The sequence below is a fragment of the Callithrix jacchus genome, chromosome 5, assembly GCF_049354715.1.
Source record: "Callithrix jacchus isolate 240 chromosome 5, calJac240_pri, whole genome shotgun sequence".
NCBI lineage: Eukaryota > Metazoa > Chordata > Mammalia > Primates > Cebidae > Callithrix > Callithrix jacchus.
Genome location: NC_133506.1, coordinates 97386969 through 97407814, shown reverse-complemented (window position 1 = coordinate 97407814; position 20846 = coordinate 97386969). Strand labels below are relative to the sequence as shown.

General features: G+C 41.2%; 1 protein-coding gene across 20 annotated transcripts in view; it reads left to right on the top strand.

Annotated features, from left to right (window-relative positions):
- ACACA (acetyl-CoA carboxylase alpha) overlaps positions 1–20846 on the top strand; it is a 307755-nt gene that overhangs the window by 242722 nt on the left and 44187 nt on the right. For 18 of the 20 annotated variants that reach the window (XR_013535729.1, XR_013535730.1, XM_078373749.1 and 15 more), the window contains 2 exons: positions 18936–19079; positions 19660–19780. Coding sequence is in view for 18 of the 20 variants with exons in the window: in XM_078373749.1 (XP_078229875.1) it covers positions 18936–19079; positions 19660–19780 (265 nt within the window). In the remaining 2 variants the exon portion in view is untranslated. Of the gene's footprint in view, positions 1–4766; positions 5170–18935; positions 19080–19659; positions 19781–20846 lie in introns of those variants that run through there. The other 2 variants (XM_078373751.1, XM_054257031.2) reach the window with 1 other exon arrangement.

The following is a 20846-nucleotide window of genomic DNA, read 5'->3' as shown; positions in this document are numbered from 1 at the left end:
GAATAATCTGAAGCTGACCACCCTTGTGCAGTTTATATAACCTCTCAAATCCTCAGCTTTCTTATCTGTCAAAGGGGGATAATAACTTAAACCTTTAAATAATGCAGAGCTCAAATGAGGAAACATAAGTAAAATACCTAGTTCTTCTGGGCATGCCTAGATTCCCAGTTACTCAGGAGACTGAAGCAGGAGGATAGAGGATAGAGTGAACCCAGGAGTCTGAATCCAGCCTGGGCAATAGAGTAAGACCCCATCTCTTTAAAAAAAAAAAAAAAAATAGTACCTAGTTCTTGGCAAAAAGTGTTGGCCCTCATTAAAATTTCAGTTTCCCATTCCTCTCTCTAACATGATTTGGTGATTGAGCTTATGGAGTTAATACATATACTAAATTGTATCGGATATTATGTTTACTACACTTGCAGGAACTTTTTATCAAGTCTTGACTTTGAAGTGTAAGGATAAGAACTAAGTGTTCTATCATTCCCATTTAGGAACAAGTTGATAATTTCACTTGTTTAATTAGATTTTGTGGATGTCAGAAATTTGAGGAATCGTTTGATGCCATCAGCTTGCTCTCTGCGTTCAGATGAACTCTGTGTCCTCCTCTGGGTTTGCTTTCCCCACTAAGGAAAGGCACAGCAGTGCTAACAGTGGCAAACTTGGCTGTCTTCCTCCCTTTTTGGAGAGTGGCCTGGAAATAAAGGTTGTGAACCACTACTACTGAAGATTATTATTGCAGGGGGAGTCTTAAGGGTTTTTGTTTTTGTTTTTTAAGTTGTTCTTTTGGATACCTTGTTAGGATGAGATATTGATGAATGCCGAAGAGAATTTTAGGTACCATTATCTATGAGAAGAGAATTTTTAAAAGATACCTGTATTTCCATGATGTTCCCATATCCAGTCAGAGAGCTAATTTCTGAAATGTATCTTCTTATATTGAGTTTCTTCCCCCTTCCCAGATACTGTATTATATACAAAAAATATTACAAAAAGCAGATGTTGGGTTTTGTTTTGCTAGAAAACTTGCTAGTTGAATTTCATTTGTGCCATAAAGAAACACTAAAGATTGATTTCTTAAAATGTGATTGAATTGTTCTAATCAAATTCATTATCTTCACCTTTATAGCTTACAGGGCTGCTTGTAAAAAGAAAAGCTTAGTTACAGGGGGAAAGACAAATAAAGCCATAGTTTCAACTTACCAAACAATGCTCACTTCCAAAGGACATGATCATTTTTAGCTGAAGGGAGTGATCGGATACAGAGGTTACCTAATGTTGCTCTGCCTGCTTCACTGTCTTTACGTCAGCTCCCCTTAAGTATAGAGCTGTGCTGCTGAAGACACTGATTTTATGCAGATTCGTTCAGAATGTCCTATCAGCCCCTTTGCCTATCAGGTATGAAAAAGGAAACTACCATGCTCAGATGGCTTCCTCTGACTCACTCCTTGTGCGTGTTGTCTTTGTGTGTGCTGGTGTCTTTCTTCATCTCTGTTTGCCTTTCTTCCTTTCTTTCTGTAGGTATCTCTGTATTGTGTACTCTGGGTGTGTGCAAGTCACCCTGAGTGCATGTCTCTTTCTGTGTGGGTGCTGATTTGTCTCTTTGTGTCTGTCTTGCATATAGATCCCACTCTTTCTCTCTGTGTGTACCTCCCTGAGTGTCCATGTGTGAGAAAGTCTTTGTGTGTTTGAAACATTATAGTCTCCTTTCTTAAGCCTTGGCTGTTTTGCTCCTAGTATGTACCTGTGTAAAGTGGAAATGTAGGAGACATATGCAAGCTTATATACAGTTTTAGACTGTAAACCTTTGACCCCCACCTTTTTGAGTCTTCATCCTTTATGTTAAACATTGGGGTGAAGAATAAGGAGTGGGGGTATGTAGAGGTTGTAGGGGAAAAAAATCTTGTGTGTGCAAGTGCCGATCCCGTTGACCCCTTTGAAAATTGAAATAATGATAATGCGCGTCTCCTGACTGCATCAAAGTATCAGCACATCAAAAGCCAGGAGGCATGAAATGCAAATGATAAAGTGAAAGCAGATGGATTGTGCATGATCGCCTGATGCCCAATGAATTTTAAAAGGTGCTGGTTTGCAGGAAGGGGGGATTGGGGGGTTTTGGTGGGGGGGACTGAAATAAACACGTTATCCCTGCAATTTTTTTTTTTTGTTCTTGATGCTCACTCCTGACAATATTTTTTCACACTTGAGTGAACACCCACTCCATCTCTCTCTCTCTCTCTCTCTCTCTCTCTTTCTCTCTCTCTCTCTCTCTCTCAACTCTCTTTCTCTCTCTCTCTCTCCTCTCCAATTCCCCCCCACCCCCACCTCTTACATGTCTCAGGTCATGTCGCTGCAGCTCTGGTGGAAATAATAAGATATAAACCACGAGGTTGTTATTTGCATAGAAATAGCATGGAGCCCCAGGCAGCAAGGGAGAAGGACACAGGGATCATTTGTCTAAAATTTTAATGAAAACTTTTGCTGAGGCAGAGATTTTTAAAAACTTCTTTTCTCCCTGCTTTTCTCCTTCCTTCCCCTACCCACTAAACCCCATCATTGATTTTACTTAACATGGTTCAGTTTGAAGAGAAAAGGTTGACACTCCACATATCATACTCCCCTAATATAGCAACTTGTAAATTGTTTGTTCCTTTAATAGATATGAAGCTGAAGAGACATGCATTTTCAACTTAATACATTGCATGTGTGCATCAGGCTTTTATGGCTATACTCTATCTCAGCATACACATGATGTTGCCTGTCCTTAGCCTGTTTTTTTTTGTTCTTGTTGTTTGTTTGTTTTTTGTTTTGAGACAGTCTCACTCTGCTGCCCAGGCTGGAGTGCAGTGGTGTGATTTCGGCTTGCTGCAACCTCCGTCTCCTGGTTTCAAGCCATTCTCTTGCCTCAGCCTCCTGAGTAGCTGGGACTACAGGCGGGTGCCACCACACCTGGCTAATTTTTTGTGCGTTTAGTAGAGATGAGGTTTCATCATGTTAGCCAGGATGATCTCGATCTCCTGACCTCGTGATCTGCCTGCCTCAGCCTCCCAATGTGCTGGGACTGCAGACAGAGCTACTATGCCTGGCCTAGCCTGTTTTTAATTAGTTTACACCTTCCTATCTTTTGCTTCCAGACTCTCTTTAAAGGATTTCTTTTTATAGCCAACAGTAGTAACCTGCATATAAAATAAATATTTTCTGGTGTGTTTTTTTTTTTTTTTCCCACTTTTGGTGGTTTTTCTGTATACTTAGATTTTTTATTCATGGACACCATCCTTTGCCACTGTGTCTTTTGTTCCAAAACCAGAAGGTGTTTTCCACCTTTGTGTTTTTATCCTTTTCCCCCTGTGAACTCACTATTTGTGTATACTCTTTCCATGTCTGTCTTGCTTTATTGCCTGCAGTTATTTGTAAAATACTCAAAATGGTACCCAAATTGAGATGAGATATAGTATCTGGATTTTCTTGAGTGTTACTAAGCACATTTGACATTAGCACTAAAGGCAGTAGGCCGGTGATTAGAAGTAGCCCAAGTGGCTTTATTTGAAATTTACAGTCAAGAATATCTGTGTGGTTCTTTGCTATCTTCTGGAAGGGGCTAATGGTATCAGGGCCATATTTTGTAGACAGGAAGGCAAAAACAGTAGAAGGGAAAATGACTTAGTTTCATTGACAGAGAATAGATCAGGGTCAGAAAAGTGTTGAAGAAAGATGAGCCCTCTTTGCTTAGTAGTCTATAAAACCTAAGAGAAGGTGGTCTAGTCATTTTCCTGTTTGTTCAAATGTCGTGAGAATGATGCCATTAATAAGAGAAGCTTCTAGGGGCTCGCTATTTCGTGCCACTCAGAGTGTACATCATAGATTCATAACTCTAAGAACTGTAGGCTGTGGGTGACATTCCTAAAAATGCCTCACTGCATGGCAGACCTGATGGGTGTGGCAATTACCCTGCTTGAAGGGAGTCATGCTGGCCTGGCAAAGGCAGCAACCTGTGTACTTGGGAAACTGGTAAGGTATACTTTTAAACAGCTGAGATGATTGCAGAGTCATAAACTCCTAAGTCCAAGTGCCACTGGAAATTTGCAGAGATATTCATATTTACTTTCCCTCCCCCACCACTCTTCCTCTCAGTTTCCTTTTTGCTTTATTTTTTCCTCCCTTTCCTGGTATAAGTTTTTATTTGGTGTGATTAACATAGTGTTAGGCGGCAGATAGTCTGGGAAGAACTACTACTGTAAGGGAACACTGGTGTGTACTGAGCCTACTAGCTCTTCATCCATTGCCCCAGACTTGGGAAGAGAGAGCACATTATCTATGCAGAGAAATAAGAATATGTAGTTTATGGTTGTCCTCTGGACATTAACTGCCTGTGAGGGTAAGCTATATGCTAAAGGCAGTGAGAGGCAGGTGATAGATTCACCAGGAGGTGATATGTGACTTCCTTGTGGTATTTTAAAGCTCTGCTTCTTCTTTAGAAAAAAAAAATATCCTATACTCTCATCCCCCTTAGCGAGATCAGGCCCCTATTTCCACTGAATCTGCCAAGAAGAGAGAAATTATATGATGGGTATGACTAGGGCTGTTAGTTTGGTAGGGGGGCAAATTCTGCTAATCTTGCTTTTGAGAAGGTGCAAGTAAGTCACATTTCTCTGTGGATCTCATATATGTATTTTTCTGCAGCTATGCAGTATGAAATGTAAAGTCGTAGCTGGCTCTGTTGGGCACAGTACCAGAGTTCTCTCATGAGTAGAAATTGTCTGTTACACCAGGGTCCTGCACTGTACAGTCTCCATGCTCACCCATGACTGTGACACACAACATGAAAGTCATGGCGGCTCAAGAAGGAAAGGAGAGATTACTTAGCCCTCACTGTGGGGTGGGCAGTGTTGTAACTTTCATATGACTTAAAGATGTTACAATAGAGACAGCGCCAAGGCAAGTGAGAGCCAGATAGGCACTGGGCGACTCTGTACCTTACTGAGGAAAAATAACTAAACTTGGGCAAAGAAGATCCTAAGATGCCAAGAGGCAAGATGTCATCATACACATTTTTTGTGCACACTTGTCAAGCAGCACACAGATGCTTCAGTCTAAGTGCTCAGAGAGGTGGAAGACTGTGTCTGCTAAAGAGAAAAGAAAATTTGAAGATATGCCAGAGGCAGACAAGACCCATTATGAAAGAGAAATGAAAACCTATATCCCTCCTAAAGGGGAGACGAAAAAGAAGTTCAAGGATCCCAATGCACTCAGGAGGCCTCCTGTTCTATTCTGAGTATTGTCCAAAAATCAAAGGAGAACATCCTGGCCTGTCCATTGGTGATGTTGTGAAGAAACCGGGAGAGATGCGAAGTAACACTGCTGCAGATGACAAGCAGCCTTATGAAAAGAAGGCTGCGAAGCTGAAGGAAGGATACAAAAAGGATATTGCTGCATATCGAGCTAAAGAAAAGCCTGCTGCAGCAAAACAGGGAGTTGTCAAGGCTGAGAAAGCAAGAAAAAGAAGGAAGAGAAGGAGGAAGATGAAGATGATGATGATGAATAAGTTGACTCTAGCACAGGTTTTTTTCTTGTCTATAAAGCATTTTACCCTCCTGTATACAACTCACTCCTTTTAAAGAAAAAAAAAAAAAGGAAATATAAGGCTGTGTAAGATTTGTTTTTAAACTGTACCGTGTCTTTTTTTGTATAGCTAACACACTACCGAATGTGTCTTTAGACAGCCCTGTCCTGGTGGTATTTTCAGTAGCCACTAACCTTGCCTGGTACAGTATGGGGGTTGTAAATTGGCATGGAAATTTAAAGCAGGTTCTTGTTGGTGCACAGTACAAATTAGTTATATATGGGGATGGTAGTTTTTTCATCTTCAGTTGTCTCTGATGCAGCTTATATGAAATAATTGTTGTCCTGTTCACTGAATACCACTCTGTAATTGCAAAAAATTAAAAAGTTACAGCTGTTTTGTTGACATTCTGAATGCTTCTAAGTAAATACAATTTTTTTTATTTTTATTTTTATTTTTAAAAAAGGTTGTGAGCATGGAGGCGCTAGACCCAGGCTGCCCAGGTTTAATTCTTGGCTCCACCACCTACTAGTTGTGTGATCTCGGGCAATTTATTTACCTCTCTGGGTTAGAGTTTTATTACCTGTAAAAGAGGGGATAACAATGGTATCTACGTACCAGGGTCATTGTGAGGATTAAGTGAGGTAAAACATTGGCCCTGCCATCCTCTTTTCTGAGGTGTGTTTAGGGTTCCTTCTCATTGCAGTTTCTTATCCATGCTCTGGAAGGCAAATACAAACACAATATTGTCTATGCTCTCTGATTCTTCAAAGGCAAAAATTCCTTCAAGTAAATGTTAGATGGCAGTCCTCACTGTGGCAGTACGTTCATGTGTTGACTTTCCCAATAGATGTATTTAATGACAATCAGCGCACTTTGGAAAGCCATTAACATGAGAGGCATGATGTTCGGTCGTGATAGGGTAGTATATATGTCAGTCATCTGTATACGAGAGTCCCCAAGGACTTGTTGATACAATAGCCCATGATCACTCTAAGGATCAGTCTAGCAATTTGCATTTTTAAAAGTCCCTAACTACCTATTTTCACAATAGATAGTCCCAACACTCCCATAGCTCCAGATGGGATAGCTCTCCTTTCTAAAGAGGGCATTTTCGCTTCCTTTCTTAGTAGTCCTTGCTTTAGCATTATGAACAAGTTCCCAGAAAGTATTGCCCAATGGACAGATCTCCCTAGTTTTCAAGTCCTCCCTCCCTACACATACACAAAATATGGGTAAATCTAGCCCCATTTGGGGGGATTGTTTTGTTTGTTTTTCATTTCATAGTCCTCAAATTTGGTAGAAAACTATAGCAGGTTATATTTGACTCTGTTAGTGTGCCTAACTCTGCTAGCAGTCCTGAGTGCTCTAGGTTGGAATCACCACACAGAGCTCCACTACAGAAGTTACCTCTGACTCTAAGATGTATGATGGCTTAGAGTCCAAGAATTTGGGAGACCCTACCACAAGTACCAACCAGTCCAGAGCTTCTAGATAAAGTGAAAGCTCTGAGACCCTGTTTAAGGTATTGAATACAGGCTTGGGAATTATGTTTGACAATCTATTATGAATATGCTAAAACTTTTTGGAGTTACAAAACCTTTAGATTAAAAAAACAAAACAAAACAAAACAAAACATGGCTGGGTGTGGTGGCTCAAGCCTGTAATCCCAGTACTTTGGGAGGCTGAGGCGGGTGGATCACCTGACATCAGTGGTTCAAGACCAGCTTGGCCAACATGGTGAAACCCCGTCTCTACTAAAAACACAAAATTAGCTGGGCATAAGCCCAGCTACTCGGGAGGCTGAGGTAGGAGAGTCACTTGAACCTGGGAGGTGGAGGTTGCAGTGAGCTGAAATGGCACCATTGCACTCTAGCCTGGACAAAAGCAGCAAAACTCTATCTTGAAAAAAAAAAAAAACTTTTGATATCAGTTTTCTCCCTGTCATTAACTAGGTAAGCAATTTAGGGCTTTAATCTGTTTAGATGTTAGTTTTCCCTTTGTGAAATGGGAGGCATAATCCATTTCCCATCTTAAAGTAGAAAATCAGGTGGGTATGGTAATCCTGTAATCCCAGCACTTTGGGAGGCCAAAGTAGGAGGATGGCTTGAGGCCAGGCATTCAAGATCAGCCTGGGCAACATAGCAAGACCCCCTCTACAAAAAAAATAGCCAGATGTGGGAGTGCCTGAGATGGGGAACCCTGGAGGCTTTGGCAGTGGCATCTAGAGCTGGGGTTGTGGCCGTGAACAGGGCCCAGGCCCCGCAGAGCTCATGGAGACAAGGCCAAGGATGAGGAATGGATGCCAAGTTGGGCCACCTGCTTAAGAACATGAAGATCAAATCCCTGGAGATTTATCTCTTCTCCCTGCCCATCAAGGAGCACTAGGTTCAGGGTGTTTGTTGTCATTGGGGATTACAGTGGCCACGGGGGTCTGGGTGTTAAGTACTCCATGGTGGTATCCACTTCCACCTGTGGGGCCATCATCCTGGCCAAGGTCTTCATTGTCCCCATGCACAGAGGCTACTGGGAGAAGAAGCCCCACACCATCCCTTGCAAGATTACAAGGCTCTGTGCTGGTATGCCTCATCCCTGCACCCAGGAGCACTGGCATCATCTTGGCCCTGGTGCCCAAGGAGCTGCTGATGATAGCTGGTATTGATAACTGCTACACCTCAGCCTGGGGCTGCACTGCCATCCTAGGGAACCTCGCCAAGGCCACCTTTAGTGCTATCTCTAAGACCTACAGCTACCTGACCCCCAACCAAGACTTCCTGTCAGGAATTCACTCACTATCTTGTCAATACCCACACCAGAGTCTCCGTGCAGAGTACCCAGGCTCCAGTTGTGGCTACAACACAGAGTTTTTACATAAGAAAAATAAAGTGAATTAAGCCCCCCCCCGCGCCTTTTTTTTTTGAGACGGAGTTTCACTCTTGTTACCCAGTCTGGAGTGCAATGGCATGATCTCGGCTCACCGCAACCTCCGCCTCCTGGGTTCAGGCAATTCTCCTGCCTCAGCCTCCTGAGAAGCTGGGAATACAGGCATGCGCCACCATGCCCAGCTAACTTTTTGCATTTTTAGTAGAGACAGGGTTTCACCATGTTGACCAGGATGGTCTCGATCTCTTGACCTTGTGATCCACCCGCCTTGTCCTCCCAAAGTGCTGGGATTACAGACTTGAGCCACCGCGCCTGGCCAAGCCCCCATTTTTAAGTAGAAGACCAGAGGATCTCTTAATCTTAAATTCTCTTCAATATCTAGTATTCTGTGATGCTATAAAGATGCATATTGATCTGTAGCCAGGGAACTGTTTTAGGCTGGGGAGTGAATAGATAGGGAGTGGGGAATTTTAAGTCATTGCATATTAGGGCATTATATATTAGATTATATATTAATGATATGTAAAATTATTACATATTCGTGAAACCAGGTATGGAAATTGGAGAGCATGATGATTTAAAATTTTTAAACTTTTTTTTTTTATCCATATCACAGAAAAGTAAACATTATATGTCATAACAATCACAAGTGCCTTTAGAATTATAAATGTTGAGAGTGAGAGGATCCTCAAAATTTCAACCACACAACTGTTGCATGAATCTCCTCTGTGAAACTGTTGCTAAATATTCATCCAATTATGTTTGAAACATTCAACTGAATGGAAGCTCAGTACTTTTGGAACCAATCTCATTCATCTATATATTCATATTTGAGTTATTTTTTATATTTGGCTAAAGTCTGTTTCCCTGTACAGAGAGATTAATCACTCTTTAAAACAGTGTTCAAATTTAACAAAGAAACTCCCAGTTTTATGATATGACCAATTGGAAATTGAATGGAACCAAAATCTTTCTCATGTACTTTTGTGTTCAGAGTCTGGTCTTGTCTTAAGAACAAATGTAGTGAAAATGAAAATGCTATTCCAAGATAGAAGAGAAACTCGATTCATAACTTTGCCAGTTAAAAATGTGAAATAAGTAGAAGAAACAAAAGAAACAGTCAAAACTTAATTCCACTTAGAAGTACCCCTGGGAACCTTAGGGGTCTTCTGCAGTGTCATGCAGTACCTTTGGAGCCCAATTATCTCCTGCTTTCTCCTCATCTGCCTACTTAAAAGTCAGGATCCTCGTATAAGATTGGAGGATAGTTCTTTTTGATGGCTATATTTGTAGATACCAGCTAAAACTCACTGGGTCCAAGGTTTGGTGGAATCAGTGAAGGTAGTGTAGACTTAGGTACTCAAACCCGAAGGGTACACAAACAAAAGCTACACTGCTAGAATGTATTACCCTCTTGCTCAGTGAACAGTCTCTGCCTCACTTCATCCATGTGGATCTTCATTATATCTCTACCCTATATCCATTGTCCATTTCCACCTCCAGGATTCTGGTGTGTCCTGAGTATTAGAAGGAAGAAATGCCTCTATTTCATACTTTTTGTGGCATGTAGGGTCTCTGCACTGTCTGCCTCTAATAAAACATTGCCCCTGCACTCAAGCTAAGGGCCCACCTGTCTCTGTGCACATGGTTCCTTAGGCAGTGGTTTCTTCGTCCTCTTCATTTTCTATTCAGTAGTATGTTACACCTTCATATGTTGAATTTTCTTTACGTTTCTCTCTTTCTGCATATATTCATAGCTCTGTCTTTGCAGATCAGTGTTCACTTGAAGCTTTGCTAGTCTGTCAGCCCTTCTCCTCTCTTCAACCTTTCTTTTCCCCCAACTCCAGCCTGAAGCCCAAGTAAATTAGCTTCTCACCCCTGCCCCCTAGTTTAAAAAAAAAAAAAATCCCATACTCCTCCAACAGTGTCTGTTCTTGGATTTGCAGTCAGCGACCATCTCCAATAACCATCAGGCTGTCAGCTTTGCAGCTCCCTACCACCTCCCACCTCCCCCATCACTCACCAGAGGAAAAAGAGAGCCAGAGCAAGAGCTTGAAATATATCATGCAATAGTGTATCATGAATTTGTTGTGAATCACAGCAGTGAAGCAGGTTTATTTATTTCTGAGACCTTAAATCAATACAAAGTAGGTCTCTTAGTTCTGAAGCTGGGATGGAGTGTGAAAAAATGAGCCCATTGTACTCTTAAAACTTTGGGGAAAGGAGATGACAGCTATATAATTCCATTTACCAGGCACTAGGGGCTTTAATGTGAAGGTGACAGGGAGCTCTTTGTGCATTTAGAGCACCATATCTTCTAAATAAAAGATCTGTAGACTTGATATTGGAGCATAGCTCCAAGTTTAATAATCTCCAAGCATTAGACCGAGCCAGTATGTTCCCAAGTCAGAGAGGTCCCCCCTAAACACTCATAAATTAAAAGTGCAAGAACTGTTACATGTTGGTAGATTAGAAATGCAAGGACTCCAGTCTTTTCTAGAAGGAAGACAGACCTGGGCCCTGGCTGTGCACAGACTGCTCTGTGAATATGATAAAGATGTGGAAATGAGACTGTTTAGAAACCTGACTCCTAGCTGTTCATCATCTAGAGAATGTTCCCTGTACATGGATCCAAATCTAGCTATGTCCCTTCTCATTCAGATTGGCCATCATCACACAGTCTAATCAGCTTATGTACACAGTCAGGAGTGCTGAATTAAGAAAGGAGAAGCTTTAAGAGCTTTTTAGATTGAACTACAGATTACCATGCCTGGGCTTGAAGATTTTCTGACTGATTTTTGATTGGTTCCTAATTTTAATAATGTCTCAGTGTCTGGGATTTAAGCCTTTTAAAATAGTATGCACATCTAAGAAACTGAGAAATCAGTGTTGGTAAGGAAAAGAACCCACCCAAATTTGACTAACAGCATAAGATGCAAATATGAGAAGTCAAGACCATTGGAACATGTAATCAACTTTTGAGTATCTTCATTTTCTATCTGACCTGTTGATAAAAATGCCTTTTCTCAATAGATAAAGCAGGTTTATGCATCTCAGAAGAGCATTCCTAACATAATATGACTTTATAATACATAGAATTACTAGTTTAATTTTAGCCCATGTAAAGAATTTTGAAAGGGGGCGGGAGGGAAAGGAGCATCTACATTGGGGAAAACTCAAAAGGTAGGAAAATTGAACCACTCCTTTTGCTTCAGAAAGCCACTACACATTATAATACTAATATGAAAGACTTGCTTGGCTTGTAGTAGTTCAGCTTGCTGAACAGATTAAATTAATCAGTTGAGTTTTTATAGAATGCTTAGAACTGTGGTAGATCAGATGCATTTATTGCATGCTTGTTAGGTATAAAGCTGTTCTTATGCTGTGGCAATACAAAGATGATTCCTGCTTTCATGAAGCTTGAAATTTAGCTAAAAGACAATAATAGGCTTTTCATGTGTTCTAAGGGAAAAAATAAAATCGCTGCCCACCAGATGTTGATGAGAAAACACAAACCAAAAGGCCACAGAGCTAAGAAGTCAGTGCTACTCTCCTTTAAGAGCCACGCCCTGCAAGCACCAGACTCTGGGGGCTGGCCGCTGGTGAGCAATGTGGTCAGTCACACAGCTTCTTCAGTAAAACCAGTAGGAGGCAACTGACAAACAGGGATTCTTTAAAAGTTTTCTATCTTTAGAAAATACTTATCTGATAAAAGAATGGTATTTAGAATAAATATATAAAGAATTCTCAAACTCAATAATAAAATAACCCAGTAATTAAAAACATGGGCAAGAAATTTGAACAGACATTTCACCAAAAGAAATAAAAAGATGGTAAATATGCACATGAAAAGATGCTTATCACTAGTCATTAGGGAAATGAAAATTAAGCCACAGCTCGACAAAACTAAATTTTTTTTTTTTTAATGTTTGACAAACACCAAGTGTTAATGAGGATGCAGGACCATTGGAACTCTTGTAAATTGTTGGTGGGAATGCAAAATGGCACAGCCACTTTGAACAAAGTTGGGCTTTAAAAAAAAAAAAAACAGAAAAACAAAAAACCTATACACAAATGTCTATAGTAGCATTATTTATAATCCCCCAAAAGTGAAAACAACTGAAATGTACACCAACAGGCAAACAAAGGACCAACTTGTGGTACTTTCCTAAAATGGAATACTACTCAGGAATAAAAAAAAACCTGATACCTGTATCAGCATGAAGCTCAGATTCAATATGCTCACTGAAAGAAGCTAACTCTAAAGGTTATATACTGTATGACTCCATTTTCTGTAACATTCTAGAAAAGGCAAAACAATTGGGGCAAAAAGCAGACCAATGGTTGTTAGGGGTGGAGGGAGGTGACTGATTACAGGGAACATGAAGAGACTTTGGGATGATGAAAATGCTCTCTATCTTGATTGTGGTGGTGGTTATATGACTATGTGTATTAAAATTTACAGACTTGTATACCTTATGATGGACAATTTTGCTATATGTAAATTATACCTCAATAAACCAGACTTTATTTAACATTTTAAAAAATTGGGCATGGTGGCTCATGCCTGTAATCTCAGCACTTTGGGAGACTGAGGTGAGATGATTGCTTGAGCCCAGGTCTTTGAGACCAGCCTAGACAACCTAGCAAGACCTTGTCTCTACAAAAAAATAAAAATAAATATAAAAAAATTCCTATTTGGAATTAATTCATCATCAGAAATCTCAAGTCCCCACCTACATGAGCAGTTGGTGGGTCCCTGGTGTGAGTGATTACTCTTGGCAGTCACCTTTCTCTCTAGAAGCCTATGCTTTTTCTCATACATTTAGCAAGCAAACTATTGTATGGTTCTTCTCTACCTTTTACATTTAAAATGAGTCTTGAAGCTGGGCACAGTGGCTCACGCCTGTAATTGCAGCACTTTGGGAGGCCGAAGTGGGCGGATCACCTGAGGTTGGAAGTTCAAGACCAGCCTGACCAACGTGGAGAAACCCTGTCTCTACTAAAAAAAAAAAAAAAAAAAAACTACAAAGTTAGCCAGGCATGATGGCACATGCCTATAATCCCAGCCACTCGGGAGGCTGAGGCAGGAGAAGTGCTTGAACCCAGGAGGTGGAGATTGCAGTGAGCTGAGATGGCGCCATTGCACTCCAGACTGGGCAACAAAAGCAAAACTCCGTCTTAAAAAACAAAAAAAAAAGAATTTCTGCTTCTTATCCACTTCACCTTCAAATCCTTATTGTCTTTCTGCTGTCTAATTCATTCCTCTGTTCTCCAGTGAGCCCTGCACCTCAGTGAAGAGATGTCTTCCAATATTATTTCTGGCCTATATTCAGCCTCTTTTTGGCTGAATATTGTTTCTTTTCCTACCACTGGCAGCACCATCCCTTTGCCCCAGTTTATCCCTCAGCATACCTGATCACTTCATAATTTGCTCCTTATAGAGAGATTTTTGGTCTTCTAGCAAATGGTCTTGAATCCAACTGTGGCTCATGTCAGAAGCTTTTCTCTCCTCTGCCCACAGTATGTCACCAAGCCCCTTCTCTACCCCAGTCCTAGCTTAGCACCTGCCAGCCAGCACTCCATTTTGCCAGTGACAGTAGTGGTAATAAAGGTGGGAGAAAAATATATAACCCTGTGCCTATGTATTAAGAAACTGTATTTTGGAACCCCCAAATAATCCTCATGGTCACATAGGTCCTGGTTCCATCTCCCTAGAGATTTAATTCCATTCACCCTTGGATATATTCCTGAAGAAACATTTACACAGTGATATGTGCAGCACCACTTAAAATTGTTAATTGGAGATTGAATTACTTGTCAACTTTTTAAAATGTAGTCCTCTCAGGTCAGGGAGGAGGATATTAGCTGCACTGAGTAGATGAGCTATTGCATTTTTTTCTTCCCCTTCCTCTTTTCTCTCCCCCTCCCTTTTCCTCTCTCTCATCCTTTCTTCTTTCTTTTGTCCCTGTTTTGCCACTTTTCCCCTACTCCTGCTTTTCTTTCTCCTGTTTTCTTTCAGCTTTAGCCAACATTTATCAATAACCTGAATGAATTTAATATCTAGAATCATGGATGAAGTCCAGTGATGACAATTACTCAGTAAATTTACAGAACCCCTCCTCAAATCCTCTTGAGAATGGAAATGTCCTAATAAGGGGGAGGATTGCAGCAAGGACTCAGCTTGTGTAGCCTAATTCTTAGATGCAGGAGGACTTTTATATTCCCTGCTTCCTTAAATAGAAGATGTTCTGACCCACCAAGGATTGTTTAAAAAGGGGAGAAAGACTGAATAAAAGGGGGAGAGAAGGAATAGATTTTATTTTTTATTCCATCATTGATATGCATCATAATTTTTCTCATCTTCAGCACATGATTGCAAATATTTGCCTGTAAGTCTAAGGGTCCCCAACATAATGTGTATGTCAGGACAAAGGCAATTTTTTAAAAATTGAGCTAAGTTGTCTCTGTGAAACTTGGAAATCTCAATGCCTGTGCTGACAAATATCCTGACAAGTAAATATTGCACTCATTCAGTATTACATAGTGATTTCATTTGCACAAAACCTCACAATGCTCTGCCACTTCAGTCAAACATCTGGAGCACGGGGGAAAGGAAGAACATGTTTATCTTGATCTCCAAAAAGGGCTTTAAGGGAGAGAGCAGGCGGTATATTAGGCTGTTTTCATTGCCTGTCAGCTGTGGTAAACCTGAGCTGTCTGCAGTGTCTCTAGATAAGCAGCAGCAGCAGCAGAGGCCTGAGCATGGACGTATGACTGCATTCATTTGTACTTCTTATGTGTCTCAACATTTCTAAAGGCTACGTAGCATCTTCGGTGGAGCCTTTAGCAATTGTGTCTCTGCTAATCACCGACTTTTATGTGGTGCCCTTAATTCTTAGGTCTGCCAGCTGCAATGAATGAAGTGCTGGATGAAGCTTAAGTTTATATTGAGAATGAGTCAAGATCCTCTCTCCTCTCAGATTCAGCTCTTACTCAATTTTGTCAGCATGGCACTCTTCGGCAGAGGACCCGGAGGTGGAGCCTATTCCTAATATTTCATGGTACTGCTTCTCCACTTAGATCTGGAGGGCAACAAAGAGAGGCCTCAGGAGATTCACCTGTGTTTGACTCACTCCTGTGGTTAAGTGGTTATTGATGCTTGCTGGACAGATAAATTAAAAGTTTGTATGGTACGGTAGAAATGTCAGAGGAATATATTTGGGAACTAAAACATGGCAAGAAATGCATAGGTCAGAGTTAAAAGGCTGTTGAAAGCAGCTCACCTATTTCATGAAAATATGTTGATGAGAGTTGTTTACCCCAAGTTTTTCTGTGTAAGGTCAGTAGGGCAACATTGAGGAAGAAAACAGTGGTTCTATGTGGACTCCGTTCATCTTCCTAGATAACGATGAGGGTTTGTGTAACAGTTATAGCATGATCGGTTCAGAGTTAGGCAGAATGGATTTTATCCTAACCCAGATTCTGCTTCCTTGGTTGGAGCTTTTGTTGTGAAGTATTCTAAAATCATTAAAACCACTTGAGTCAGCAACGACCCCTATAAATCAGGAGCTATTGTGTGCGCCCTCATTCTACTGGTGCATACTCCAAATGTGGTGCTGGAGATGAACTGGAGGCTCCCTGTTTCTCTTCGCGGATTGTTAAGTAGCTGTGATTGCTAGTATTTGTTTGTGGTTAGGGGAGCAGTTTCATTTCTGTGTCCATCCCCACCCCACCCCACCCCACCCCACATCTCCCAAGATAAGGCTGGTTAGAGAGGGGTATTGGGATACTCTTAGTCTATTCTGTCATTTTTCTCCTTAATTTCGAAATTAAATGAATTTTCTCACATGAAAAACACTCCTTTAGCTCAGAAATAATGTTCTTGGTTGTGTTAAGCCCTGGTTCTTCTAAACCTAGGAGAGGAGAGGTATAGAAATACTGCTGCCTTTTCAGAACAATGCCAAAGCATTGGAATCCAAATTTTAACTGAGCTTGTAAAGGGAAGAGTACTCAGTTACTGAGCCTACCAAGTTTGCCTCCCATTATTTTGTAAAAATACGGGATAGAATGGATAAGTGGTAGAGGATTACTTTTAAATGAGGCAAAGACATCAGAAGAAAGTATGTTTTAAACAGCTGAGCAGTCCCTTTTTCTGAGTATAGTTCTTCATCGGTCCCTTACTAATTTTGGAGATGTGTAAGATTCTAAGTGGTTGGAGATTATCAGGTATTGGAGATAGGAGGAAAATAGTGTTTCTGAGGAGAAAATGGCCCCAGCTCTCTCTTCTGGGCAACAAGGAGTACTTTGCTCCTGACCTAGATTGTGAATATCAGATTTTCAGGGTCACCACAGTGTCTCCTTTTTTATTCCTTTTCCCCCTTTCCAATTTTATATTAATAATTAAAAATACTGCTGATCACACTGAAAGACTTCTAGTAGAGAGGCAGTCTGTCCCAGAAGGACTGGTTGTGGGCCATCAGGTTTATGACAACCATAAAACCAGAGGCAGATCAGAGCGTGGCCTCCGTAAGTGACAAGGTTTCTGCCTCCACCAGGCTCCCCCATCAACAGACTGCTTTGGATATTTGCTTTGGTTTGGATTTCTTGTTCTGTTTTGTTTCTTGATGCATGTGTGAATGTGCATGTGTGCACGCATTTAAAGATATAAATGAAACAGGTATGTAATGCCCTCTGCCTGTTAGACTAAAGCCATAAAAATAACAAACGGCGTGTATTTGCTAGAATGTCAAAGTTATGAGTTTATTTTGTAATGATGTGCTCCTGCCTTCATGAGGTAAACTGGCCGTGGCAGAGGTGTTATTAGTAATATGGACTCAGCGGAGCAGAAAGCCGAGTGACCGAGAGATCAGTGTATCAGTCAGAGAGAGGGCAAATGGAAAGAGACAGCAGGAGAATGAGAAAGCCGCAGTGCCTGGGCTGAGATTAAAGATGGACTGAGAGGTGGATGAGAACTCAGTGGTCAGATACGGTCTCCCCTGTTCACGGGGCTCCTTCAAAGGAGCTGCCAGCATGTTGCCCAGCTTGGGACTACTTGTAAAGGCTTGTTCTCTGCTCTTCCTTATCAAGGAAAACAGTAATCTGAGAGCAATTTTGCTTTCCATATTCCTTTCAGAAAAGTATCTTATGCCTTTCCCAGCTGAAGTTAAATGGAACCAAGGCCAGCTGGGTCACACTGAGGTTATTACTTTGGTCACCAGCTTCTTCCACCTTTGGAGGGTCCTGATGGAGGGGCTGACCCCACATGCAGGGGAACCTCTCAAAGCTCCTAACAAGAAGGGGCAAAATGGGAATATAAAGGCAGGCTTTGCTGGCCCTTAATTTGTTAGATTCTCCCCAGAGACTGAAAATGAATAAAAGTAGAGAAGAAATTTTGTATTGTCGTTATTTTTTAAAGTATGAGGGGAAAGAAAGAAAAGGTAAAATACAGTAAGTGCTCTACAACTGTTTAGAGCTCTCTGGGGCTACCCTAGATGACTGGCAATTACTACACACTCAGCAGTTTGCAATAGTCAGTGATCAGGCTGCCCAGCTTCAATCTGCTGGGTCAGAAAACCTCCCTCCCTGAAAGAAATTATTAACCAGTCTTCAAGGGAAAAAGAAACCCTACAATTTCCAAGTCCAGGAATATCTATTCTTCCTCTTTTTTTCTTCTTTAAAGGAAACTTTGTGGTTTCCGATTGCAGGTGCCCTTTGCCCTTAGAAGGGTTAAACTCCTCCAAGGATATACCAGGGATTGAGGCCCTGAACTCCCTGGAGCCTTGGAAGGGAAGGAGGAGGGAAAATGTGCTTGGGTATAAATCACAGCCCTGCACCCAGCACACAAAGAAGACTTGAGACTCAGAGGTTCATGTAGGTATCTTGAGTTGCTTCAAGATTTTGCTAGCTTTAAGGCTTGTGTGTGGGGGCCAGCGTTAGGTTGGTGCAAAAGTAATTGCGGTTTTGCCATTAAAAGAAATTACAAAAATCACAATTACTTTTACACCGACCTATTAAAAATCAAATATAAGGAAAAAATAATCCTTTTTAAAAACAAGGAACCCAAGTCCCCAGAGTTTCTTTAACTGAGACTTCTCACTAAATATTGTTGAAAGATAGTCATGTTACCTTTTTGTGTATGTGCACTAAGAGACTTGCATGTGATAAAGTAGCCTGTGCCTCTGGGTCCCAGCCTCACCCACCACTGCAGTTTCAGCTGAGTGTGGAAGCATGCTATACCTATCTGTGGTTGCTGGTATAGAGAAAGGGGCTTGCCGGTTTTTAAATTGCAACCATGAATGTGATTGTTAAAAGTATTTTTTGTTTTCTAAGTTTTCTTTTTAGGAAGAAGGTTCAGATAGTCCCTCAGAACAACCCATGGAGACTGGAATCTCTGTTTTGTGGAGAAAATAACCCATTTTAGTGAGACTTGTGAAATAGATCATGCCTTTATTTCTACAGAGACCAATGTCTTTTCTCTTGCCTATTTCTCTAGGTCCTCGGGCGGGAAGTGTACACCTCCAATAACCAGCTCGGGGGCATCCAGATCATGCACAACAATGGGGTAACCCACTGCACTGTGTGTGATGACTTTGAAGGGGTTTTCACTGTCCTGCACTGGCTGTCTTACATGCCCAAGGTGAGCCCTTCCTACCCACCACTCATAGCCTGCAGAGCCCGTCATTTCCGCTATAGCTCACTGCCTCTGTGTTTAAGGTCTTGTCTTTATGGTGGAGGAATTTTTTTAATAAAATATTTCTCTGAAAGCTATTGATTTCTCTTTTTCTTACAGCCCTACCTTTAAAATGTCTTTGGATTTCATTAGCTGGGTCCCTTTCGAATGCCTGCCAGCCACGGAAGCCCTCATAGCCTACCTGAGGCTCAGATCCCAGTATATTAAGGTTCCTCCTCATTGTGGTTTTTCTCCTTTGTAATAGCCGTTCATTCCTCAGAGGAGCCTCCCAGAGAGCATGGGCACACTGAAATCAGGAATCAAAACACACCTCTTTGTGCCAGGCTCCTAAATGAGAATATTGACCTGTACATGTTCTTTGGGGCTTAGCACATAAGTAGGATTCTTCCAGCTGAAGATTGGGACTATCATGTGTAATTCCATATGTGGGCCCTGCTGTCTTTGTCTATAGCTGTTGTTGCTGAGTTGGAGTCTATGACTGTAGTTTGCTGATTGCTGTGCTCTTTCTCTTCCAATCTTCTTTTAGAGCGTGCACAGTTCAGTTCCTCTTCTGAACTCAAAGGATCCTATAGACAGAATCATCGAGTTTGTTCCTACAAAGGCCCCATATGACCCTCGATGGATGCTAGCAGGCCGTCCTCACCCAAGTATGTATATGTTTGAGGACCTGGCTCTCAGCTTTTAGCCTTGTTTTCAATCACTATCCAATTCTGAACAATTGCATGTGACTAAGAAAACAGAGCTAAGTACCAGAAACGAGAAAGACCTGAAAACGAGCCCTCTGAAGAAAAAGGTGGGAAATCCTTCATGAACAAATGAAAAATAAAATGAGATTTCCCAATCACCATTGAGTCAAGCAATGTAGTCACTAAACATTTCTTCTGGTTATTTTGTTATTAAAGCACTTACTACTTAATGGGTTCAAAGACTTTAAAACAGTTCATTATGAGCCATAAAATCATAGAATTATAGGACTAGAATCTTCAGTCATCTAATCCCTATAGCCAAAAGAGATTGATCAGTTCTGTTTTGAGCAAATGTCTTTGAGACCCTTCAGTGTAGAATATGACTTCACTCTTCTCAGGAAGCTCTGAGCACCCATCCTGCATATGCCCTTCTTTTCTTATGATATTGGTAATGGTATTGGTACGTGCTTCACTAATTAATAGAAGGCTACTTTGTAAGCTAAGCCCATTTATTCATGAAGAGATTGTCCAGAACTTTAAATTCTATAGAAACATGGAGTGAAAATAAGCCCTCCCTCCAGATATATCTAATCTATCGCTTTGCCTTGGGGCTGATTTTACCTAACTTAGAAACAAAACAGGAAAAAGAAGTAACTCTGTGTACATTCTCATTTGTCAGTCCACTTGGCTGTTCAAGCAAATCTTACTTATCAGGAGGTTCTTTTGCGGTGCACCAAATCCCTCTGCTATATTTTGAATCCATTTTTTCAAACTGTGTGAGGAAGCATTGGTTCTTTTTTGCATGTTTACTGCAACTATTCAAAGAAAGGCTATATATAAAAGTAGAATGGCCAGGCGCGGTGGCTCACGCTTGTAATCCCAGCACTTTGGGAGGCTGAGACGGGTGGATCACGAGGTCAAGAGATCGAGATCATCCTGGTCAACATGGTGAAACCCTGTCTCTAATAAAAATACAAAAAATTAGCTGGGCACAGTAGCGCATGCCTGTAATCCCAGCTACTCAGGA